This window comes from Natator depressus, chromosome 3 (assembly GCF_965152275.1).
Source record: "Natator depressus isolate rNatDep1 chromosome 3, rNatDep2.hap1, whole genome shotgun sequence".
Taxonomy (NCBI): domain Eukaryota; kingdom Metazoa; phylum Chordata; order Testudines; family Cheloniidae; genus Natator; species Natator depressus.
In genome coordinates this window covers 32,141,998-32,168,870 of record NC_134236.1, presented here as the reverse complement: position 1 = coordinate 32,168,870, position 26,873 = coordinate 32,141,998, and the positions used below count along the sequence as shown (strand labels likewise).

Sequence of the window (26,873 nt, the reverse complement as noted above, 5' to 3'; positions counted from 1 at the left end):
GTTTTGTGAGATCCCTTTGTAACTCTTCGCAGTCTGCTTTGGACTTAACGATCTTGAAAAGTTTTGTATCATCTGCAAATTTTGCCACCTCAGTGTTTACCCATTTTTCCAGATAATTTATGAATATGTTGAATAGTAATGGTCCCAGTACCGACCCCTCAGGGATCCCACTATTTATCTATCTCCATTCTGAAAACTGATGATTTATCCCTACCCTTTGTTTCCCATCTTTCAACCAGTTACTGATCCATGAGAGGAGTTCCCTCTTATCCCATGATGGCTTACTTTTCAAAAGTCAATTTAAATTAAATACTTTTTTTTTAATTTATATTTTTTTAGAAATCTAGACCTGTCATGTGTTTTGGTGTATTTTGCATTATCCTTATGTTAAATTTGCATTATCCTAACAAAACATTTAATTTATTCATATCTCTTTTTATATGTTGCAGGTCAAAGTGAAAATGAAAAGACAAAAAACAATACAACAATTTTTCCACTGCAAGGCCTCAAAAACTAACCAAGGTGAAGAACCCATCAAGAACCAAGAATATATCAACATGTCATCTGAAGGTTCAAGTGGTGTATCTACATCCGACCAGCCCGAAACACAAATACAGCTACCTACTGAAGAAATAGTGTCTCCAAAACCTAAAGGCAGTTCTCGATGTTCGTCAGTCAGTGTTCCCATTTATTGAAGTTACAAAAGATGGCTACTGGTGCACCTCTTGCAAAAAAGCTTACGAAGAAGGAAAGCTTTCCAATGCTATAATCGGTAAAAGTGGAGGAGCTTGGTTTGTCAGACCGATCAGCAAAGCCAGTGCTGACAAACTACGTGAAAAAGGCAGCAAAACACCAGGCCTCTGGACTGCATCAACATGCAGAAAGCCTTATAAGCCCACTTTCAAAGCCAATTTTAGAAGTACTTAATGAGGCTGTTAAGAATGCTGGAAACACAACACAGTTCATGCGAACAAACATGGCTGTAGCATCCTACTTTCTATTTAAGCAAGAGATACCACACACTACAAACTGGAGGCCAATGTTAAGTGCATTGTCACTTGTTCATCCTGAAGTTGAACACTGGTTCCGAACAAGACCAGCAAATGCTCGCTATCTTTCTGCAAGAAACTTAACTGGCTGGCTACAAGCATGCGGCGCAATAGTGAAACACTGAACAGTTGAAAAAGTGAAGAACTCTCTCACCACGTTCAAAAAAATTGCATACATGGCTGATGAAGCACCGATGCAAATGGGCATCAAGTATTAAGTCATTGTGTTGTACGTTATCTTGATGTCAGTGGTAGGCCAGTAGGTGCATTTCTAGATGTTCAAGTTATAGAAGACACATTGGCTGCATCTGTGACAACCCACATCTTAGAAGAGTTAAATGCTTGTCAGTTGGACCCCAAACAGATGGTTGCTTGTGCATTTGATGGAGCTGCAAACTTTTCTAGAAGACATGGTGGAGTACAAGCTTTGCTCAGAGAAAAGTGTAACCCTAATCTCTCCTATACACACTGCAGAGGCCATCTACTCCAACTAGCACTAGTATGAGCTGCAGAATCTTCAAAAGACATTTAAAAAGCTATAAATTTAATGTCTTCATTATATTCTTTTTTCAGTAAGAGTCCAAAAAGACTGAATATCTTGGAAAATATAGAAGATACACTGGGACTGAAGTTCAAATTAGTCAACCTGGGAAAACCCTCTGGCTTTCTCATAAGCGATCCTTGGCTGTTGTCTTAAAATTACTCCAGCCATTATTACTGGCTTTGGAAAGTATCCACCAAGATGGGATGGATCTAAGTAGTGAGGCTAGTGGATTACTTTTGCTACTACGTTCAGAGAAGACTGTTGCCATTCTCTCTTGTAAGTCTACTGTTAAAACCACTTGGGTCATTAAACAAGGCATCTGCTACAACAGTAGTAGATCTTTGTCCAGCAATAGAAGCTACATTTGGATCAATCAGAGAGCTATCCACTGAAAAAGTACTGGAAGAAGCAAAGACTTCAGTCCAGAAGTTGACTAATGAAGGCCTTTTATATTGAATCCTTAAGTGAAGAGGACAAGAAGTATTTGTTAAGACAACTGAAAAAGTACACGGACTTGATTCTTAAAAATCTACAACAGCGACTTCTAGATTCTGCTCGGCCTCTACGTAGCTTTTACAGATGTCTGTCCTATAAAACACCAACAGTTGAGTGGAGTGAGGCACTACCAGCAATGGGGCTGCCATGTGATCAGAACAGAATAGAGAATTTGAACACAGAGTGGAATATCATACGATGAATGAATGAAGATTTGACTTCAACTTCTTTATCATCGCTAGTGGCTCGACCCAATCTTTGTGCTATGTTTCCTGGGATGAAAGAAGTAGGAATTCATCTCTTGCTACTCCCAGTCACAACAGCTACAGTTGAGCGTTCTTTTCATCATTGAATAGAATTTTGTGTTCTGAAAGAAGTCACCTTCTGCCTGATCATGTGAATGAACTAATGAGCATATCAACTGAAGGAATGGAAGTACCGGACGCACGAGAAGCCACCAAAGATGAACGCATTGCATTCAAGAAGTTCATTAACAGAGTTGTGCAAAATTATAACAAGAAACCAAGAAGGATGTCAGACCCAGGTGGCAGGGCTGGGTCTCGGGGCTGTCAGACCATGAGCGACAGGGCTGAGGCTCCGGGCTGAACTTTTATGAAACTTGGTTGCTACCAGATTTAAATTTGGGGTCAAAGTTAAATTGACAATGTCCTGTTAAATAGCTGCTTCTGCAGCAAAGTTACAAAGAGGTTTACATGATCTTACCAAGAAGGACCAGATTTCTACTGCAACATGTTTGTATATGTCCTGTAGCCTACCTATTTCAGGCTGTTGCTTAGGATACTGGCAGTAAACAGACAACAAAAAGAGCTCTTTACCTGAGAGTTATTGTCAGATACCCGTATACTTTCACATTTCATTTGCCTTGCTCTCACAAGTAGGCCCACTCACTGACTCTCTTTGGGCAAAGAAAGTGGGGTGTAGTTCACATACTTGTCATTGTAATCCCAGTTTGCAGGTGTGTTTGCTACTTGATGTTAATGGCTTTGGCTCACTGAGGCTGTTCAGCACGTTACAATCATGCAGCAATGCTATTGGTCTAAAGATCAAAATGCAGCCTATTGAATTCTGCCAGGCTTCCTGCAGTCAACCTTTCCTTTACACAGGTGCAGCCTGCGGAGACTATAGGTCCCAGACTGCATTGCTCCTTCTCTGAAGAGTGCAAGGCTGCCCTGATTAAATCATAGGAGGCCAAGATCTGAGCTGCATTTTGTATTGACGGCATTCTGCTCCATTTTAAGCAATGGGTCCTGGCAAGCTGCTAATGATGCCTAGAATGAGACACGGCTTGGTCTCCTTAGACTAGTATATATTTATCATAGAATCATAGAATATCAGGGTTGGAAGGGACCCCAGAAGGTCATCTAGTCCAACCCCCTGCTCGAAGCAGGACCAATTCCAAGTTAAATCATCCCAGCCAGGGCTTTGTCAAGCCTGACCTTAAAAACCTCTAAGGAAGGAGATTCTACCACCTCCCTAGGTAACGCATTCCAGTGTTTCACCACCCTCTTAGTGAAAAAGTTTTTCCTAATATCCAATCTAAACCTCCCCCATTGCAACTTGAGACCATTACTCCTCGTTCTGTCATCTGCTACCATTGAGAACAGTCTAGAGCCATCCTCTTTGGAACCCCCTTTCAGGTAGTTGAAAGCAGCTATCAAATCCCCCCTCATTCTTCTCTTCTGCAGACTAAACAATCCCAGCTCCCTCAGCCTCTCTTCATAAGTCAAGTCTTCATTTGTATATTTGTTAACTTGTATGGTTTACAAATGGAGTATGCTGGATAAAGTAAGTGTAATCCTGTCTCTCTCTAGCTGCTGGTTCATAGAGACTGTCATCTATTGACAGATAAGGTAGTCCTTGAGCATAAGTGGTAATGGTTAGTGCTAAAGAACCAAGGCTCTGTTCCAGCTGACAGCTGTGATATGTGTGTAGTAGGCCACTGATTTATTGCACAAAACTTTGTTTGTTTGTGTTTTAGGGGGAAGAAATTTTCTATTAATTCTGGTATTAAAAAGTACAAAACAGATGTGTGTTTTCCTGTGGACATCTTACAAATACCTGACAGTGCAGATACTTATCGGCTGAAAGCCATTTTTTTTCTTAGCAGTTACTCGCCGAAGGACAGTTCTTACATAAGGGATTAAATAAAAGAACAAACTATAGAAAATAGAACTTTTCATGTATTTGGTGCCTCTTGTTGGCCTGAAATAAATAGCCAGGCTTTTTTCACTTGGAGGTGACATGTCTTGTGCTCTCATAGCAAGACTTCCCAGCAGGAACATGGTAGGAAGGAGTTGTGCTGGTCCCTGCTCATGCCTGGATTGTAATGCAATGGCAGCCTCTCATGCAGACGGTAAAATTTTGCCCGAGATTCTCTCTCTTTCTCTTATTACCTAGATTCATTCTCTTCACAAATGCACAGGGGTATTGCAAAGCTTTCCCACCCGGTGGTCAACAAAGCATGCTGTGAAGGCAGAGATCATAAGCTTGTTGCTGCTCCCATCTTCTGCCAGCCTTAGGATCAGCAATCCTGAGACTACTCCCGACCACAGCCTTTCTGTGCTGTCCACAAGGCCACAGCAGGTCAAATCCTCTTGTCTCTTCCCCGACCAGGCCCGCTGACGGGGGGGCAAAGGGGTCAATTGCCCAGGGGTCCAGCGATTTAAAAGGGCCTGGGTGGATGGGAAAGATAGAAATCCGGTTTCCTGCTGCTGTTGCTCTGTCCAGAGCGCTGTCCCTCATTGTGACTGTAACGGTTTGCTGGAGTGCTGCTGGACCCTGCTGGTGTGGCAGAGCATCAGCAACAGCAGCCTGGGAACCGTGGAGCTTGCTGCCTCCTCTGTCGGCTCGGAAGCCGCTGTGCCTGCCATGCTGGTTCTCCGGCTGCAGGGCTGAGGACAGGGAGACTTTAAAAAGGAACGCGCTCCCTCTGCGCTTTCCTCCCCCAGGGCTGCAGTTCCTTGCCAGCAAGTTCAGCCACCCAATTGAGCCGCCCTAAATTTGCTGAGAGGCAGCCGGGACTAGCCCCTCCATTCGCTGCCGCTAGAACTGGCTGGCGAGCCGCTATCACGAGCGCAGGATGGGGGGCCACCTCCACCGCTCAGCCAGGGAATGAGGCGTGGGTTTTCCCTCTGCCTTCGCCCTTAGCCGCTGCCGCCTCGGAGATCTCCCGGCAGATGTTGCACACCAGGCCTGCTGTCTCCTCATTGCTCTGGGGGTGATGTCCCACAGCACCAGCAGCGCAAGTATTATATATTTTAACTTTGTTGGTAATATTCAGTTACATCTTGTATATCAGTTTTTTCCTTGTCTTTCGATTACTCATTAATCACGATTAGGTGTTTAATTAGCCTACTTGATACTTTAGGTGTTTTCTTACTTTGTGCTTCTTTAAATGTTTTGTATATTAATTTCATTCCATAATGTATTTATTTAATTTAAATATATAATTCAAAATAACCAATTCTACATCTTCTATATAGGCTTACAATTTGTTTAATACTGGTGCTGTAACTGGGGAAAAAAACGTTAACTAGATCAAACCATGCCACAACTTACACATAGTGGGTTCTAATGTGTTATCAATAGGATAAAAAATAGAGTCATAAACCTCAGCCATCCCTTTTTAGGGGGTCCATTGACGGTTCTGCCCTGGGGCCTGGGATTGCTGATGGTGGGCCTGTGCCCACCTAAAATACCATTGCAGTTTCAAGAGAGGTGCATCAGATGCTTGGACTGACATTTTAACTGCTTCTAAGAAGATAAGTATTGACGTAGGAACAGCTCTTGCCTTCCAAAATCTCATATAACAATATGCCTGGCTCGTGTTGTCCATTTGCTGAGCATTGCAGAGATCCCAAAGGCACAATGCAACCTATTTCAAGACCTTAATGGTCTTTATACATGATTTTACTCTCTTTGTAGCTCAGTGAGATTGGAATGATGCTAGATTTTTTTTCCCCCTGCAAAACTAATGCTCTCAGATACAAAGATTATTTATTACATCTCTTTGTGTGCAGTCCTTCCCTGTTGAAGAATACTGTAGACACACACATACACGGAGGTATTTCATGCATTTTCCTCTTTTTATGAACACTAAATCAACACTCAAGGAGGCAAGGAAATACCACAAGGAGGTGTATCCCTCTAAAGAGTTTGTCTTCCCCAGGCTTTTTTAACTGATTCACTAACACATCTTACCAGGAATTCAGTTCAAAGAGTTTATCTTCCAAAGGGCTGAAGTGAAAGTAGTCAGTCTCCTGGCTTCTGGGTTCTGCATGTGCAGAGAGATTTTACATGCAATAGTCAATGCTCAATTTAGAGTTGAAAACCTAAAAGTGAATGGAACTTTGTCATTAGTACCAGAAATTTTTCTAGTGATGCCAACACTCAGTCTGCTAATTTAGCAATAACTGGTATTACTGGCTAGATACTTCAAGCCATTTGAAATGTATGGATATGGTTATTCGCTATTGTATCCTGCACTTACTTTCTTGTGAGTCTTCATCTTAGGTGGTTAAAAATCCAGATTCACTCATTCTTAGGATTTTGTTGTAGGATCATTGACTACATTCTGGTGATTCAAAATGAGAAGGAAATTTAGAACAACTTAATCCATTTATTCTCTGCATCTTAACTTCTAATTTGGCTCAACTTTTAGACCTCATTACAGCAGGGGTGTTGTTTTAGGGGGTAGAAGGAGGATGATTAAATATACAGCTAACATTTACCAAAACTCCAGGCACGAGACTTGAACAAAAATCCTTTTTCATTGTTTTTTCCGTTCCTGGGCCCTACACAGTGAATCATCTGCTATAACATTTTGTTTTTCTGGTGAACTGTACGTTCCAAAGCCTAAGGGTCTGTTACATCTTCAAGTTCTTGTCTAAGCATCCTTAAAACATTCCTTTTTACTTTTCTCTTCTTTTGTTACTGTCAGGAATTCCATGTTCATGAAAATTGCAGGTGATCACCTGAAAACTAAGTTCTCTGTTTATCGAGCAAAATAGGCATAGGACTGGTTATGATGCCTGCTGTCTTCCATTACAGCACCTTTGTGTCTCATCCCTGATATAGAGTGAGAAATTAGGGGAAGGTCGTTGAATCTCCAAGCCTGTTCACTCCTCCAGGAAGTCCCCTTTATAATAGATGCAAAATCCATTATGGAGCTGCCTGTTTACTCTCCTCTACCACTGATTTAAATCTCTATCGAAAGCTGAGTTTTCCTATTTTTCATTTGCTCTACAACATTACAAATCCCTTGATGAAATTTTTAAAGCCTCCTTTAATTTCTTTAGAGTATTGCTGTTCTTGGTGGCTTTGTCTTGCTATCTCTTTTCAGTAGTACATTTGTTACTAAACCAGTAGCTTTTCTCCTACACCATGCCAGGAAGGAAGGTTGGCCACCTTCTCAGTGGTTGGTTAGTTTGGAGGTGGCGAAGAAATCTATTTTGAGGGACAGACTGGTGGTTTCTGAACTGATCTGCCAGCAAAGGATCTGTGGGCAGTCTAAATCTACCTCTTTTAACACAATGTACATGTAAATGCTAAGAGCTAAATGCCTTTTAAGTAAGGTTCCCCAAATTGTGGGTGAGTCAACTGGAACAGCAGTACAATGTCCTGTGAAGCATAGCAAGATAAAACCAGTGCTCATAGGTGGGTGAAGGGTTCCAGGAGTCTTTAATCTTCTTCCTCATACCGCCGTCACCTTTCTCAAACCTGGAAGAATTTCCACCAGCAGTGTGTTTTAGCCAATGCTTGTGTATATTATCCAGTAAATTATCTGAAATGTATAAATCATGTGGCAAAAGAAAGTGAGACTAATCATAAGACTGACATAAACTTTCCTGTTTGAGAGCCCACTGCCTGTGATTTCCATTACTGACTATCCTCCCAAGTGTTTCTCTGGCTAAAACAGCTAGTGAGCCTCGGGAAACTGATTTGATGAAAGAGTTTTAGAGCAATCGAATGAAATGTCAGTTGGATGCCAGCAGCAGGGTTTCTTGTGATGATTAATGAGATATTTGGGCATTTCATTTTGCATGAGCTACCTGAAACACAAGTCTCATCTAAGAGCTATTTCTTTGGATGTGCTTTAATAAATTAACATTAATGTCACTTACTTAATTACTGTTAACAAATTGGTTACACAACTGCAGGTTTATATTTGGGTTTGGCACATTAAGAATCCATTTGAAAAGATCAGACACTAAAGAATAATTGCATTTTAATGCATTGCATGTTACTTTTCTAAAATCTGAACTAAAAGATGGAGTTGAAGTCACCTAAGCGAACCTATAATTTGTTGAATGCAAAAGTCTATTATAATATAGAGCTTTTGAAGTCAATATCAAATGAATTTCATTCTAATAGCAATAAAACTGTTTCCTCCTCTCATAAGGAAATAGTGATATTCCAAGAAATGGAATCAACACACCCTTTATTGTTAGTTTAACATTTATATTGCAGTAGCACCTATACGCATCCACCAAGTCAAGACCCCTTTCACTAGGCAACATGTAAAAGTACAAACATATAGTAAATTACAGTCCCTGCCCCTAAGAGCTCTTAAATTGATCCCCCTACTAATAGTGTGTTTGTGGTCACCTTGTGAGGATAACTTTGGAGTTTCTAATTACCACAGGCCAGTCATAAATCTCTGGTTATTTGCATGCCTGGATCCTGATTCCACAGCCTCCCTGCCGCACTGCTCCTTGGGGTATAAAAACCACAGTGAGTGATTTTGTTCATCTCCACAGAATGTGTGAAGAAATTTGTGTCCAAAGATCAGTCAGTTACAGGTGGAGGATTCTTCACAAAGCAGTGGCTGATCCCAGTCAACTCTCTCCTAAAGCTAGTCACACATCCATATTCACACTGCACAGAGTTCACCACAGAAGGGTGAGAAACAACTACAGTGTCAATGGTGGGAGAATGCTACCAGTGCCCTTTCCTCTTCCTGCCAATACCTCTCTCCACAGGTTTCTCACCGTTTCGGTCCCTTCCATGTTACCCAGTAGATGCCATGCTGTAGAGCCAACCTAATTTGGTGAACATCACTTACCTCTGAACACAGGGTGTCAGGTGCTTGACACCTGCATAAAGGTGGAGAGTTGTGCTGCTGACTCGCTTGGGCAGCCGGAGCAGGTGTGTCATGTAAGTTCCAACCATAGTGTATAGAGAGGTTTGGAATCTCTGTAGCGTGGATGAGAATGAGGGGTAGGCCACAGAGAATCTACAGGGAGAAAAACATTAGGAAAAGAGCCAAGCTGAGGTTTACAATCACTGTTTAAGTTAACAATGAAAGAAACCCTGGGAAGAGAGTAAGATTGGACAGCCTTTGGAGGACAGTGGGAATGCCACGTTTTAACAGTTGTCAAGAAGTTTGGGGGGCCTCTAGAGAAATGAAGGTTCTCATTGTGCTTTGCTATGGCCTACTATCTGAGCTCCCACACAGATCTCCTGTCTCCCCTTTCCCAGCCCTTGTGGCCAGCATTCCATTCACTGCGGGGAATGGTCCCCGGCCTCCCAGGCTATGAGATCTCCTTTTCTTTCCCTCCCCTCCCATGGCCAGCTGCCTGTCACTCTCAAAGTTGATGGGGATGCAGGAGGAAGGGGAAAATGCTGAGGCCTGCCTATCCAACCACCTCCTTGAGCCACCAGTTTTTGGGGTGGGGAGTGAAGAAGTGGTGATCATGCCTACGTTTTCCCCCATGTATCTGAGGCTATTCCTGGTTTCTGCCCTTAAACAGCCTCTGCTGCTCTCCCAGATGCTGCTGCTGTCGCCCTGTGATCTGATTCAGAGCCTGTTGAACTCAATGGAAAGGCTCCCACAGACTTCAGTAGCTTTTGGCTGCGAGATAGTAACTCTTAGCAGGTGATGAGGTCTCTAGAAGGGAAAAAGGAGAGGGAAGGTTCATATGGGGCCAGAAGCATGGCATTAAAATAATTTGCTTCCTAAACTGGACTGATTTTGTTCACTCTAACCCACCGTTCTCTGCAGAGGCCTGACCACCTCTTAAAATGCAGCAGAATATGCATCAGTATGGATGTGTTCCCTGCCCTGTGTACACAGACTCCGTTTGAGTATGAATATGTGGAGCAGAGTGGGTTTGAAATACAGATCGAGAGGAAGTACTGGTAGCTGCAAATTTGCAGTTAGCTAGAGAGCTGCTCTATGCTGTCTAAATGGCTGCTGCTTTAGTATCTGCCAGTTTCGTTTCAGCATTTTGGAAGCAAGTTGGGGATGTGTCAAAGGAACAGAGCAAACTTTGTGACTGAGTGACTAGAAATAAAGCTAGTTGCTGGAATGTTTGTGGTTTCCGACAAAACAGAAGCAGCTAATGATATCAGCAGAGTTTTCCGTTGAACCTGGTGTGTTTTATTAATGAGCAGCTGGTTGGTTTTTGTTTCGAAGCAGTAAGCCGCAGAGCAGGATGTGGATTTTCTATTGCTTACGCTGTGTGGAGGGTAAATGGAATACAAATAAAATGCAGTTGAATTCAGTTATTGATAATCCTCTGAAGTATTGCAGTTATTTTTGGTGACCCTTCACATTTTTTAGGTTTTGGTGCATGAAGTGAGCTTTTGCTTTCTGCAAAGTGCTTACTCGTTATCAGATGTCTTATCTCACTGCATTTGTCATGTCACGTCTTGGTGTTCTGCTCGTCTTGTTTCTCAATGTAGGTAGGGCACAGTACTGTGCACACACACAATACCTTATCTGGTCTGCTCGTAGTCACTACATGCACATTGCACTCACTTAGTGGTGTAAATGACTATACAAAGCAATGTAGAATTAGATCCTTAATTTAAGCTATGAGTAAATTGATTTAAGAGTGTACAAACCTTTTTAATATAGCAATGTAAGAGATTCTTGTAGACTTTTGCACGTTAGTGCATGTTCTTGAACGCTTACTAATATCTATACAAATGAGAGGCATAACATTGCACAGAACTTCGATTTGCAAAAGCTGATGTTGCTGCAAATGAAGAACCTCCTTTGTGATAATAAAGAGCTGGCAGTATTAAGGCTTGTCTAAAGTACAGATTATGTCAGTATAACGTATGTCGCTCAGGGGTGTGAATAAGCCACATCCCTGAGCGATGTAAGTTACACCGACCTAAGCGCCGGTGTGGACTGCGCTATGCTGGCAGGAGAGCTTCTCCTGCCGACATAGCTACTGCCTCTCACGGCATAGACGGTCGGCACAGAGCGTCTTCACCAGATGCGCTACAGCGCTGCCCTCTGCTGGACTCTGTCCAATTTGTCCACATCCCTTCTGTAGTGGGGGGACCAAAACTGGACACAATACTCCAGGTGTGGCATCACCAGTGCCAAATAGAGGGGAATAATCACTTCCCTTGATCTGCTGGCAGTGTTCCTACTAATGCAGCCCAATATACCGTTAGCCGCCTTGGCTACAAAGGCCCACTGTTGACTCATATCCAGCTGCTTGTCCACTGTAATCTCCAGGTTCTTTTCTGCAGAACTGCCACTTAGGTAGTCGGTCCCCAGCCTGTGGCAGTGCATGGGATTCTTCCGTCCTAAGTGCAGGACTCTGCACTTTTCTTGGTGAACCTCATCAGATTTATTTTAGCCCAATCCTCCAATTTGACTAGGTCGGTGGTTTTCAAACTTTTTTTTTTTTTCACGGACCACTTGAAAATTACTGAGGGTCTCGGCAGACCACTTAATGATTTTTCCAAATGTTTGTACTATTAGCTAACTGTTGTAAAGCACTTTCGATAAAGCACTTCCCATAAAAGCGCTATATAAAAAAAACTTAATAATAATTAGCTTTTTTTGTTCTACAAATAAAAGCACACAACTCATATTTTAATATCAGTAGTCTTACCTTTCTAATGTGATGGATGTGCCCTCTCTCCCCTGCCGTTGCAGCCTCTGAGCTGGGGCTGGGAAGGTGGGGGGGGGTCTCTCCCCAGCAGCCGCAGCGCTGGAGCTGGGGAAAATTGCCTCTTTCTCTGACCACCGCAGCCCTCCATGTCCCAAATCCCCCCACCACCCTTCTCACCCCACTTCCCCCTCCCACCTACCCCTTATTCCCCCCGAGGCCACCACCTCACCTTACATGTGCGTCTTCTCCAGGGTGGCCCTTCATTCTCTTGTGTGCGGCCACCCAGGTGCACACCTTAGAGGGAACAATCCGCAGACCACAGTTTGAGAACCTCTGGTCTAGGTCACTCTGGACCCTATCCCTACCCTCCAGCGTATCTACCTCTCCCCCCAGCTTAGTGGCATCCACGAACTTGCTGAGGGTGCAATCCATCCCATCATCCAGATCGTTAATGTCATCAAGGGCTCTTGTCTGGAATGGGTGAACACCTTCAGCTTGCTCCAAATGTCTACAAAGCACTGAAATAAACAAGTGACCAAAGCCATCATAGCACTAAGGCTCCCTCCTGTCTAAGGGGCTGAGGATGTCTGTTGCACTCAGACCCTTCTTGAACACCTGATTAAACCATGAGATTTTTGAGATGCCTTTTCACCCAGGTTGAGAATGTTACATTCTGAAGTACTGCACACTATCGTTGAATAAGCTTGTATAATAGCTGCAATCTGATTGACTCAACAGGGAGCCAGACCCTTGTAATTCTCCCATCATATGCATATGTCAGGCCTGTGCAATCGCTTCAGCCAGATTGCAAACCAAGAACTTATTTTGTTTTTAAAATTTCATTGTATACATTCCTAGGAACATTGTGAATTAAAATGTGTTTAAAAGAGCTGAATCACTTATGCCTTTCCTTCTCCTTAGGTGACCCAACTGCTCACGCTGCTGCCACTCTTTTGGGGGGAGGGAGGAAAAGGTCTTCTGGGTTGATCCTGTTAAATGTGGGGCCTGCTTTCAGCCCAGACCTCCCTGCAGAACTTCTGTCCTTTGTCCCTTCCCACCCCCCTCTGTTATTCCATCCTGCTTATGCTGTTTGAACGCTGGGCTCAAGCAATGCAAAGCATTCCGAAGGGCCTTGACTTGGCTCCAGCTCTGCCGCATGTATCTGCTGCAGATCCAGGGCTGGAGCCTTTGATACTGATTGATGGTAGCAGTAGAGGGGGAAAGTACTGCTTTAGGAAGGGATTTTCAAAGGCACTAGGGGGAGACAGGCACTCAACTCCTATTGACTTACAGTGAGCGTTCAGTGCCTAACTGCCCTTTGTGCCTTTGATTTCTAAGGGGAAGATTTTCAGTCTTTAAATATGGACATTTTTCAAGCGTTTTCTCCCCATTGCTTCCTGTGCTGGACCCTGGCCCAACCCAGTAATAGCAGCATGTCAGGCTGTGCAGGGCCTTGTGGTCAAAGGCTGGAAAAGCACGTTGCAAGCTGGACTCAAGCATCCCAAGCTGTGTCGCAGGGTAAACTGGGGTAGAGCTGTAGGGAGAGGAATGTGACTGAGCAAGGAGGTATGCACAGGGTCACCCAAAACCACCCATTTCTTCTCTTCTCCATCCCACCTCACCCCCTTCCCCCAGGGCAGCATCAGCAACTGGGAGAGCTTGGAAAAAGGGGAGGAGAGAGTGAAATCAGATATTTCTTTGACAGAGAAGTTTAATAAAATAGATAAGCACTTCCTTGTTTAAAGCTGTATGCAGATGCTTATATTTAACAGCCCCGTGCTCTCTGCAGTGGAGCAGTATTCTCTCTGGGGTGGCTTTATCAGTTGACATGTTTGTACTTCTTGGATGCCCACATATCGATACCTATCTTTCTACTGCATTACTTGTTTACAGTCCATGAGCGAAGTGTATCACTTGGAGTTCAGTCGTGGCACAGAAGGTGACGCACTTGCTCTTTTGTTTTACAGTTGTTAGATCCTAACCGAGAACAGAATGGGGAAGCAGAACAGTAAGCTGCGACCTGAGGTACTCCAGGATCTCCGGGAGAACACCGAATTCACAGACCATGAGCTTCAGGAGTGGTACAAAGGCTTCCTAAAAGATTGCCCCACGGGTCATTTGACCGTTGAGGAATTCAAAAAGATATATGCAAATTTTTTCCCCTATGGTGATGCGTCGAAGTTTGCAGAGCACGTGTTCCGCACTTTTGATACCAACGGCGATGGGACGATTGACTTTAGGGAATTTATCATTGCGCTGAGCGTCACTTCTCGGGGAAAGCTCGAACAGAAGCTGAAATGGGCATTTAGCATGTATGATCTTGATGGCAATGGATATATCAGTCGTGGCGAAATGCTTGAAATCGTGCAGGTGAGGAGTGGTCTCATTCTTTTGTAAAACTTACCTTTTGAAAAAATTACCATTTCAATTAATATTGCTGGAACCACTTGCCCGCTGAGCAAGAGACTTCAGGTCTAGGTAGAGGCGCACCCTAACAGCCATTCTGCTCACTGCTGGTACTTCAAAGGAGTTGCAGCCAGTGCATAGGTCCTGGAGCAGTTCTTCGCACTTTCATTCCAAATGGCACTGCAGAAAATAATTCTGCCCACAAACTACAAATGTGCAGAGGCTCTGTGGAGAAATGGGCCTGAACCAAAACCCCAGTCACCTTGTCTGCCTCCTATCGCCTCCAAACCTCTGTCCCCTTTCCCCTCCCCCCGTTTGAGGTGTTCAAAATTGGTACCAGATCTGGATCCAAATTTTGGAAACAGCCCCAGGGATTATAATGAGTTGAACCATAATTCCAGATATGAATGCCATATACTCTGAAGTTCAAATTCTGTGGTTTGAGCCTTACTCTGCTTTTAAAGTGAAAGGCCTTAAACTCCTTTCACCTCACTGCAGTACAGGGGAAGGTGCTGTATAGCTCCTTTCACCCCCCCAGCTATGCAAGAAGCCTCCGAGGATTGGTAATGTCAGAAAGAGCCTTTTCCCCCCTAGATCACCAATTCAAATCCCAGTTGTGATTGGTAGTGACAGAAAACACAGACCAGCTGATGTTCAGCCTCTGACATTATTTGGTGCTCTCAGGCCGGTTCCTACTGGACAGGTATCCAAACCACAAAAGCCACCATCATAGCTGACTTCTCTGAGTGTTTCAGCCAGTGTTGCCAGGAACAGAATTTAGCTGGAGAGTGAACAAGAAATGCTTCCTCTAGAACAGGCTGGGGAGAAATTAAATTGGCAGGGGAATTTGCCTTGACCATGCTGTACCTCATGAGTTCAATGGATAACAGGTCTTCACTCTAGTAAGTCCATCACCTTTCCAAAGCATGGAAATGTCGCTACCTCCCAGTCCATTGCACACAAATAATTACTGAAGAGTGGTAAGCGCCTGTGCGGGTGCGTTAAAAGCCATCCTGAAGTAATGAGACCATTCCCCAGACTCAAATGGAAGGAAGGAAAATTACACGTGGGAACTTTTTTTCATATATATTTTAGCTTTTGCATTTTAGTGTGTTAACTTAAGTACTGACTTGGCTACTAGATTGACTAACATAGTAGTTGTGTTGGTTTTCTAAATCAGAAATTAATGCTGGAAAAAACAGATCAAGTTTGTAATTCCTTTTATTTGTTTTGGTTTATAGGGGTTTTCAGCTGTCTGCCAAGGTCGTCTGCCTTTGTTTATTGCTGAAGGCTTAAGTTTCTTTCCTCAGTCCTGATGCTTTATAGCTTTTCATTATTTTTTTTTATATGTATTTAGGCAATCTACAAAATGGTGTCATCTGTAATGAAAATGCCAGAAGACGAGTCCACTCCGGAGAAACGAACAGACAAAATCTTCAGACAGATGGACACAAACAATGATGGTATGATTTCCACCAGAAGACCTTACTTAGTTCTTAAAAATAAACATGCATTGTCTGATACCATACTGATAACACTTAGCTTTTAATTAAAAGAAAAAGTTGCTTCCAGGGAGGTTTCAGTTCTGTCTGTCATCTCACAGTGGTGTCAGTCACAGTAACATCTGTCTGAATAAAATAAAGGCGTATGAACCTTTGTGTTTGTAGAAACCAACAAGGTCCCTATTTTCCTGACTTGTGCTGATCTTTTTTGCAAAAAAGTGTGGCCCTTTATTTGCGACACTCACCCTTTCAGACCCACTATCTGCTGACAAACCAAGCTAGTGAAATTGGCAGTAGACTAAGTGCGTGTGCATCTGAAGTAAGGCCCGTCCCCAGGCTTGGTCTGCTGTTTGTTACTACACTGCCCTGCCCTCTGAGCTCTTCCTCCATATACACCTGCGTGGGAAATCTTTTCTCAAACCGTGTCTGCCCTCCACCCATGGAATTAGGCACCCTGTTGGACTCCAGGCAGCTCAGCTGCATGGCCATCAGTCTGTAGAACACTGTGAGGGCAGCCTTGCTTCTCTACATTGCCTTTGCACCGTCGGTGGGTAACAAATTGTGGTATGGCACAGGAAAGGCAAAGGGGAGCCTTGCTCTGGAGCGCAAAAGAAAAGACAGACTGTGAGTGGGGCCGAGTGATGGCAAAATGGTAACAGAGGCAGGGAGGAGCTAGATTGTAGAATGAGCAAGGGAGAAAGTGAGCAGAGGAAAATAGAACAAGGACAAAGTCTGGCTCTCCTTACAATTCCCTCCTGTGAGGCTACTCGCACGCATGAGGACAGCAAGATTTGGCCTCAAATTTGTACCTCCATTCTTCTCTCAGCCCTGCAGTTTTATATTCCTGCTTTATGCAGCTTTAGATTTTTCTAGCTCCATTCAGCTGTAGAAGTGATTATGTAGGGCCAGATTTTTTTGAAAGGCAGGGGTTTGTGCTTGCAAAATTGTGCCTCTGAAAATCTGGCCCTGAACTGCACTCTCTAATGCCGCGTTATCCAAACCCAGCACTTAGATCTATGGTTTGCATAGAAAAGCTTTGATGGCCCGGGAATACAACAGTGGGCCATGAGAGTAGGGAGCTGTTTGGATGATGTGTCTAACGCAGAGAGTTATCAAACTTGCAACCTTTGCCTCTGTGGTCCTGACACGCTCCCCAAAAGTTGCTGCAGGTTTGTTTTCGTTACATCAAGAGATCGCTTCATTACAATGTATACCAATATCAGTGGAGGCAGTACCAATATTGCAGTTTGTGTAACGATGTGATAAATTAATTTACCAGGCACCTTTAGCCACTACCTCTACCCACTAACTCCCCAGACTAAAACGTGGGAATAGAATCAATCGTTTTCCCCCCATCACCCTGCCAAAGAAGTGGTTCCACCTTGTCCCATCAGTTGTGAAATTTTCCCTGTAAACTACCTTGGTTAGAGGCCCAAGATGGGCAGCCTTCAGTCTTGGGTCTGCGACGGCTCTTAGGGTATGTCTGCACAGCAAAGGTAGTACACAGGCTGGCCTGCCCAAGCTAGCTTGAATCCAGGTAGGATGGCTAACAATAGCAGTGAAGACAGCACAGTGCTGTCTTTGGAGCAAGCTGGCAAGCAAAGTACGTACAGGGCCTGTGCCACCAGGCTTGTGCCACCAGGCTTGTGCTACCCAGGATGAAGCCCACACTGCACTGTTTTCATTGCTCTTGTTACTTGTGTGAGCTGGACTCACGTTAGCTCGCGTAGGCTCACTCACTTGCGGCTTTTGCTGTGCAGACATGCCCTTCAAGAGTTTAAAATCTGATATTTCAGGGTGCAACAGGGGTAGAAACAGGAGCGTTTGCCTATTGGAAAAGGAGAGGTATTCAGTTTCTCTGTGGGGCCCACCCAGTAGTTGCTTCTAGCCCTGAAAAGGCCTGAGATATCTGACTTTTAAAGTTATGACCCTTGGGTGCAGAAAAGCTGTTCTGTCTTATAGATTTGTATGGCTCCCTCTGAGTCACGTTCTGTTGAACTGACAGTAGCTAGAGCCCTGGGGTAAAATCCTGGCTTTGCTGAGGTCCACAGAGTTTTGCTATTGACTTCAATGGGGCCAGGATTTCACTCTTTGGCTCTACGTGTGGAGGGATACAAAACTAAAACATGTAAAGTAGTCCTTCTGTGACACGTGTGGCATGCAGAGATACGTGATAAGGCAATGTGGCAAAACCTGGCAATTGCATAACTAGCAAAATGTTACTCCTGTACGTAATGTATTGCTAAGTAATACAGTGTACATGCTGAGAGGTGTAATGGAGCAGTGCTTACATTTCAACCCCTCTAACTGTCCCTCCTGCATTTCCAAACAAGAGAGAGGAGAATAGCACCTTGTGTGTGTGCTTCATTGTTAGGACTTGAATGGCTTCTCATTGTCTGTTGTGCAGTGGGGCAGTGCTGCCAGATTTTGCTTTGTACTGTGCTTTGTTCTGGAGTGTTGCACACAAACAAAATCAACGTGTGCAGAGTTTTGTGAAAACTTTCAGACTATCAAAAATTCTTCTCAGACATGCCAGTGTTTTAACAAAAAAACAGTTCACCCAGAATATAAGTGCCTTGTCTTGCTTTGGGCCCTTGCATATCTCTGCTTTCCTGGCACATGACATACCTTGGTCAGGTGAGCTAATACCGGTGCTTGACCACTGAATCCAGCCCTTGTCCCCACAATAGGCTGAGACCATCTCTATATGCATTTTCTCTAATATTTTTAATAAAAACAAATGTTACACATCTGCTCCCTCCCAGGGCCTTACACTTGTAGCCAAAAGGGATAACGAGCAAAAGTCAAGTGCAAATCTGAATCTGTGGTAGGAAGCTTCCATTTGGAACAGTAAAAGGTATGTTAGTCTAAAAAAACAACAACCCCACAGTAAAAATGGAGTGTAAGAACAGATGCATGTATAATTCATTGAGACACTCTGATACTCTGGGAATGAGTGTTGTAGGAAGAAAGTGTGTAAATTAATACCGTACTCTGGAGTACGTAACTAAACACATGCAGGGAGCAATTAAAAACAAAAAAGAGCAGTATGAGCCAAAAGTAGTGCTAAATGTTAGAGAGTATAACATAAGGGGTGGAACTGAAATGTAATGAGGTGGTTCTCACAGTGGAATGTTTCTGTTTGAGTATGTTCATTGTACGTGTGTTTGAAGTCTCAGCTGAGGATCTAAGCTAAAATTCTACTTCCTAATACATGTGCAGTGTGATTGGGGCTTCAGTATAAGTGATCACATAAGATTATGCAAAATGTGCCACACTGTTCTGCAAAGAGTTATTTTTATTTTGCTAAGAGGAAATTATGTGGTGGTTATTTCTATAATGGGGGCAATTTAAATTGGATAAGAACTGTCTTGGAATGTTGTGGTATATAATTATATGAAATATTGTATTTCATACAGATGTAATGTAAATGGACACGACTGCTAGAATATTTTGTGTAATAGACAATCCCAGTAGCAAATATTTTTATTAAAAAGTATAAAAACCTGCTCATTAAACAAATTACAATATAAGAAACTTCTTTTATAGAGTATTTGGGTCATTAGCATCTACTAATAACTATTCCAGATCTACAACTTTAGACATGTAAGTAGGTTCATTGAATTCAGGACTGTTCTAAACTTTGCCAGCTTGTAACAAACCTTGAGATTATAAAAGCCAGAAGGCATTTCAGGAATTCAGCACACTTCAGTCTGCTGGGGAGGTTACATTGACTCAAGGGGGGAATCATCAAGCCCAGTGAAATCATCCTAGAAAGATCCATTTCATTTCTCATAAATGTTGTTTTGTTGCTTATTTCTCTCCATCAGTGGATGTGTAACATACTATACAAGAGAATACCATTGTACATGCATCAGACGCAAAGTATTGATCAGAAAAATATAATTATATTTCAATACTGTTGTTCAAATTACAGTTAATGAAGGCGATCCTGAAAGCCTCTGTTGGCAGCACTTGCACGGAGCTCAGTGGAGTTCCACCATCCCAGGGCTTGTAGGTGTGGTCCCAGAGTGAAACTGTTATAAGAGAACAGTTCTAGACTTTTCAGCAATGGTGGCTAACAAATAATTACAAGCGGTGCAAACTTTGGTCATTTTGATTAATGGACATTCACACCTTTGTGAGTTTCAGGTTTTAGAAGCCATTCATAGCCACACATTTGTCTATGGTTTTCAACCCTAACCCCATAAATCAGCCCAAATTGGTGAAAGTTGGCCCAAGTTTCAGGTTTGTAACAAAGCCTGAAAAACTAATTCATAGGGGTCTGATTGCAAAGGTTTTGCCAGCTCAGCAAACAGGGCATCACTTCAGCATCCCTCAAGGCCTGTTTCTCTAACCACAGCACAACTGACCATCACAATAATTCACACATGTAGAAGAAACTACATCACGTTGACCAGTGTTGGGACACTGTTACATGATCACCTATCAGTGCATATGGTGCAAATATCCTGGGTTCAGTGTGGTTTAAATCTCACCCTTGATTGAAGCACCATTTATAGACTAGTTTCTGTGTATCTTTAATGAATGTTTGTACTCCAGTTTTGTATTAAGCCAGTTCTCTGCTTAAATTGTTGCTCTAAGGTGGCATTATTAGTACAGTTGTTTTAACTTGATAATGTCCCTGTTTAATGTTAAATGTAAAGTAAAATATTACATTTGTTTACTTGAAAAAATACTGCATCCAGGTTTGAGGAGGAAGGGAGTGCGTGGTTCCCCTGCACTGTAGCCAATTTCACCCTAAATCCACTTGTTGTAGGATATGTGTTTAAGCTTTCTGTGAAAGTTTTATTTTTAAGCTCTGCTTGATCTTGCAATGCAAGTGACTTGTTTTTGTTTTCTCCCTTCAAGGTAAACTGTCCCTCGAAGAGTTTATTAAAGGTGCCAAGAGTGATCCCTCTATTGTGCGATTGTTACAATGTGATCCAAGCAGTGCAAGTCAGTTCTAATTAAACTCTGGACAGTTTGCAAAGAAACTGCTGGCTTGTCGTTCAAGCTTTGCTCGCAAATGGATGCCTTCTCAATCATTCCTCAACTTGCTAGTGGATAAGATTCCATTGCCAGATTTTGTGTGTGCGCACACGCGTGCGTGTATCAGAGTGAGGACTGCTTCACTCCTCTCACTAACACAAGTGCAACGTTCCTTTTGCAGTTCTGTTTTTCTCCCCCCCTTCATCCCCTCCGATGTTACCACTCACTCTACACGGTTAATGTAATTGAAAGGTATGTTTACATGCAGATACGAAGAGTTCAAATTTCTGGTGAGATATCCCATCTTTTAGTCAGTAAGAATGATGACATTCTAGTAGCCGCAAGAAGATACTAGATAGAATTTTCATCCAACATAGCAGATGGTAGGTCATCATTTTTGAAGCAAAATGTGAACTGAATGGAGTAGAAAGAAGAAGAAAAAAGCTTTTCTGGGCATGGTTCCAAATTGTCTGTGCTTTTGAGGAAAATTGCTTGCACTTATCTAATTGTCTACTTTCTTTTAATATATATATAAATTATATATATATATATATATATATATATGGTGAAGTAAAATTTAATATGTAGATCAGGTATTTAATGCATAAAGTAGAATTCAAGCTTAATTTCTTCTTGTTTGTGATTTATTCAAATCTCGAAGATTGTTTGAGATATTTATGCATTAGCAAATTGCTGTTAAAGAAAATGCATGACTAGCAATTTATAGCTATTTCATTCTGTTTCATTACTGAATGCAAATATTTGTTCATTTTTACTGTTTATCGTTGCAGTGTTTACTGTATTAACAAAAGAATAAAAGGAATAAATCCTCATTTTGTATTTCTCAGTGGAGTCCCACTTAGTGGTTGTTGCAGCATTAACTGGCTTTTGAGTGACATGAGGTGATGTGACTCACGCTGCTATTCTAAACCTTGCTATGCTCTCCATTCTTTTGCTGTCAATATGTTAATAGTCTTGTGCAATCCAGTGTTATTTAATATCTGCCTAATGCCAAGAAATATTAATTGAAATAAAAGACTACTTTTCTGGTCAGTAACTGTCTTATTTTAACCAGTGTACAAGTTACTGTTCCATAGTTGTGCATGTGATGAATATAGTCAGGACAAGAATACTGAAAGCTTTCCTGCCCTTCCCTCCCTTACATCCCCTCATCTGGGGAAGGGAGGCGACCTATTCCCTGCTGTCCTTCCATAGTTGGCGTCTCTGCTGAGATTAGCCAGCAAACAAGAGTATTTTAGTGCCCACTATGTTGATGGTCCTTGGAAACCCTTCCGCAAAGGAAACCGGACTGAGACTATGACACTGTGATTTCACACAGTCCACTGAAGATCGGATAGCTCCAAGTCACCACTGGCCTAGGCTGGATTTAGAGTTGGCTGGTAGATAAAGCATCAGGTACTGGAAGTTAGGAAACATGGGTTCTGTCGCTGGCTTCTGCCATTGACTCGCTGTGTGAGTTCCTGCTTCTTCTCTCTGTACCTAAGAAGCACTGTATCAGTGCTCAGTATTACTAATATTGCTTATTAACAGAGGATCTGTGCAGCCAGAAGTACATTTCAGTGAGGTATGTGCCACTGAAACAATGTCTGGCATCAATGACATAATATGCAAAGCTTTCCTAGACCCATGTTTATAAAGCACATGCTGAAGTACAGGAAAGTGCTTAAGCATCTGTTTAAGTCAATTAAAGTCAATGGGACTTCAGCGTGTGCCTAAAGTTAAACACGTGCATAAGTGTTTAGTTGAATAGACAAAGTCTGCGGAATCAGGATCCAAGATAGCAGCAATTGGGTGTTCGTGTGCACCTTCACTGTAAAAAATGAATTGGGAAAGAGGACCACTTACAATACTCAATCAGAGATACTGCTGGATGAAATTTGGCGTAACGTGACCTTTTACCAAACCTTAGCCTGAGAAATGTTTCTATGATTTTATTTTTTTTTAAGAAATTCCATTTGAACCTCTTAGAAAAACAAACATTCCCGTCACCCTGAAAGAAAAACTAACTAAAACCGATCTGCCTGCTTTTTCCTTGGTCACCCTGGAAGAAATGCTTAAAGTAAACCACATGAACAGTAACAATTAAACAAAATGATGTTTTCGATTCTTCCAGTTTTAATAAGTGAAGATTGTAAGAGAGGAAAGAACTAGGGTTTTTTAATTAATATTTTTCTCTTTTTAAAATCATGTAACAAACAAAAAAACATCCTCACCGATGTTACAAATGGCACCTTAGATTGGGTTTATTATCGGTAATTTTCACTCTGCGATAAGTGTCCAAGTCAAGTGAAAAAACAAATAACTAAACAGTTTCATACTTCTTTTATAGTCTGTTTCTAGTCTATTTCACGGTCAAGTTCTCATGCCTAGAATGCCGCAGCATTTGAATTGTAAAACACTGTTGCATTAATGACATTTTTGCATGTAATTATAGCTTAACATTGAGAGACAGACACAAAGTTAAAGTTCTCACAGCAGCCATAGCTCAGGCAAATTGCACACATTTAAAATCTATAGTGTGTAACTAAGCAGAATTATGCCAGTGAAGAGGACTATTTTTGAATTCCCTGTCTGCTTTGTATGATTTTTAAAATATTTTGGTTGTGTTTAGTCAAAAATCACAAAATTTTGTAAGGATCAGGTAAGCAAAATTATTAGGATCTGACAAATGTCAGACTGATGTGTGTCCCATCCATTCTTTCCTCTTGTTGTCGTTTTCTTTGTTCTGCCATTGCGCATTTCCTTCCCTTTCTGTTCCCAGATTTCTCCTTCTCTGTAAGGACAATCAGACCTTAGAGATCATCAAAGATAAACCTTCATAGAGAGAGTCAAAAAATTTCTGCCCAGTAATCTTTCCCATGGAAAATGTTCATCTCCACAAAAAAATTTTCAGTTGGAAAAATGAAAATTTGGGGGGACTTTTTGAAATAAAACATTTTTCATTTCAAAACTTCTCAGAATTTTTCATTCAGTGAAATTTTTCAATCTTTCAACTTTCCGTCTTGGTTCAGAACTCATTCCAAAATGTCAGCCTAGTCCATGGGATGAAAATTCTATTTCCCTCTGCAAGTTCTGCAAGATTGCTGCAGCTTGCTGGGATTCTGCCCAGCTACATTCAAACTGGGATTTTGTCCCATTCCCAGATTTTACTGGCTGCCTGAGCATGCTCTCTGTTCCCCTCTAGCTCTCCCTGAAGTACCTTCCCTCTCCTTCCCCGACATCATTTTCTCCCCTTCTTGCATCATCCTGATGCTTTTTTTTTTAGTCCCCTCCACCCATCACCTCTGTAGGTCCTGTGTGTCCCCTTTCACTAGTTTCCTGATTTGTATGCACTAGCTACTATAGTACAATGTATTATGAGGAGTTCAAAATCCCAGAGCTTCCCAGTCTTGTGCTACCTATTCTACTCATCCCATTATTAATAATTAGTGTGACAATTCATCAGCTCATATGCAGACTCTATTATACGGTATTACTGCACTGTACCTAGGTATGTGTAAGAAATTCCAGGGTTTTGGATACCGTGACCTGTAGAAAACCCTGAGAGCTACTAAATTATTTGGCAAATGATACAACATGCAATATGAGACCATTCTCTCATTCAACCTTAACTCTGCAGTGCTGATGGTTGTTGATGAAACATTAAATTAAAGAAAGGAATAGGTTTTGCATGTCTTTTATCATTATTTTTATTACATTCAGGACAAAGTAGGTCAATACTGTTTTCTGAGCAAATTGGAATTACATGATCTTGCTAGGGTTCTTCATATTTTTGCGCTGTAAAAAAAAAAATGAGAAAAATATCTTGTGATGGGGAAGTGCAGACATTAGTTCTTTAAAACACTACATGGAGACACCTGAAAGGGGACTGAAGTTCTGAAAGTTCTGCGCCCCAGCCCTCTGAAAATCAAGTACCCTTCAGGACTCAAGTTCAGCACTAAAAAATTGGCCATTAGTCACTTTTGAAAATCTTGGCCAGGGTCTCTAAGGAGGCTTTCAAAGGGATGAGCTGCTATCCTGACACACACTGGGGGATGAGGGAAAGCAGTGCCTATACTAGACTGGTCCCCCAAAATGTGCTTCATTGACATTGTTCTGGATGACATTCTAAACCAGGGATGAAATCTTGGCCCTACTGAGGTCAATGAAAAGCTCTCATAAGAGCCAGAAGTTCACTACAGATACCTATCACTTTGGGGTAAAATTTCCAAAAGCACCTGAGTCCTGTTGAAAGCCAGTGGGACTTAGGCTCCTAAATTGCTTAAGTCCAGATCCTCAATAGTATTTAGGACCCAGCCTTTTAAAGGTGTTTAGGTGTTGCACACAGCATTCCAATGCCTAACTGATTTAGAAACCTAAATTTTATTTTCAAAAGGGATTTAGCCACTTAGGCATGTAAATTCCATCAACAGTCAATGAGATTCAGACTCCTAAGTACCTAAATCCCTTTTGAAATGAGATTTAGGCCCCTAAATCAATTAGGCACTGCATCACTGAGCACAGCACCTCCTAAAAAGACCTTTAAAAATCTGGGTCCTAAGTACCTTTGAGGATCTGAGTCTAAAGTGCTTTTGGAATTTTACCCTTTAGCTATATTATTTTAGGCTCATTAGGCTGGCATTTCAGTGAAAAGGTTAACTGACCGGTCTAGTCTCACCTAACCTTAGCAGCCTGTCTAATTGTTCTCTCGGCAGCTGATGATGTAAAGTCCCACCACCTTTTTTCTATACAATGCAATGCCTATTACACAAATATAAAGTTAAGCCATTAAATCTCAAATTGTTAGTGTCTCTGTGGTTCAGTCTGCAAGTAAAGTAGCCTATTCAAGGCTCTAGTGGAGGGGCAGGCAAACTTTTTGGCCTGAGGTCCACATCGGGTTTCCAAAATTGTATGGAGGGCCATTTGGGGGAGGCTGTGCCTCCCCAAACAGCCAGGCGTGGTCCGGTCCCTGACCTCTATCCAACCCCGCCGCTTCTCGCCCCTGATGGCCCTCCCGGGACTCCTACCCCATCCAACCCCCCCGGCCCCTGACCACCCCCAGACCACCAACTGCCCCCTGCCACCCCATCCAACCCCTCCTCTCGTTCCTGACTGCCCCCCCGGGACTCCTGCCCCCATTCAGCCCCCCGTTCCCTGCCCTCTGACTACCCCGACCCCTATCCAGACCCCTGACCACCCCTCTGAACTCCCCTGCCCTCTAGCCAAACCCCACCCCCCCACCACCTTACCGCACTGCCTGGAGTGGGAACAGTAGGGGAGGGGCCGGGGTCTAGCTTCCCGGGGCAGGAGGGTCCTGTGGGCCATAGTTTACCCACCTCTGCTCTAGCGGAAGCCAGAAGAATGGAGATTCTTTGAACCAGTCCATTTTTCTCTCTTGTTTGATTATGCCTAAGCAAAGTTTGTTTTAGATAATGCCTCTTGCAATGTACGCATGGAACTAGCCTTTGAGTGGGGGCAACTTTTCTTATAAAGCTGAAGAGGAAAAGAAATGCTTATAGAGATGCTCCCCGGGTTATGCAAGACCCGACTTATGCAAATTCGCACTTATGGGAAAAGTTCCATAAGCCAGAAATAGGATTTTTGAGTTGCAGAAATTTTTGCGTAACGTACGGGTATACGTTTCCGACGTATGCAAAATTTTTGAGTTACGCAACGCTTTCCGGAACCGAATGATTGCGTAAGTTGGGGGGAGTCTGTATGTATATATTACACTCTGTCTCTCAGCTTTTCCCTGACAGTGTAATAGTCTGTATGGCCTCATTCCATCATGCAAGGTGCCCTTTATTCGTATCTAAAAGGTTAAGAATAGTCAGCTAGTTGAATGATCCGATGGGCAGAATAAACTCTATGTAGGTTTGTAGAGACCTTCTTCCAATACAAGACTGACATTTTGAGGACTACAAGCCTTGGTGAAGTCTGAGATTGCGGATAACTCTGTCATTCTCTCCTCTGGGGAAGAGAAGTTTAATTGGAAAAAGGGCTGCAG

The 26,873-nt window shown here is 42.6% G+C and overlaps 1 protein-coding gene across 3 annotated transcripts in view; it reads left to right on the top strand.

Moving 5' to 3' along the window:
* HPCAL1 (hippocalcin like 1) overlaps positions 1-21,699 on the top strand; it is a 109,405-nt gene extending 87,706 nt beyond the window's left edge. For all 3 annotated transcript variants that reach the window (XM_074947663.1, XM_074947664.1, XM_074947665.1), the window contains 3 exons: positions 13,934-14,336; positions 15,730-15,835; positions 20,747-21,699. In XM_074947663.1, coding sequence (XP_074803764.1) covers positions 13,959-14,336; positions 15,730-15,835; positions 20,747-20,844 — 582 coding nt within the window. In that variant the 5' untranslated portion in view covers positions 13,934-13,958 and the 3' untranslated portion in view covers positions 20,845-21,699. The remainder of the gene's footprint in view (positions 1-13,933; positions 14,337-15,729; positions 15,836-20,746) is intronic.
* The last annotated feature ends 5,174 nt before the right edge of the window (positions 21,700-26,873 follow it).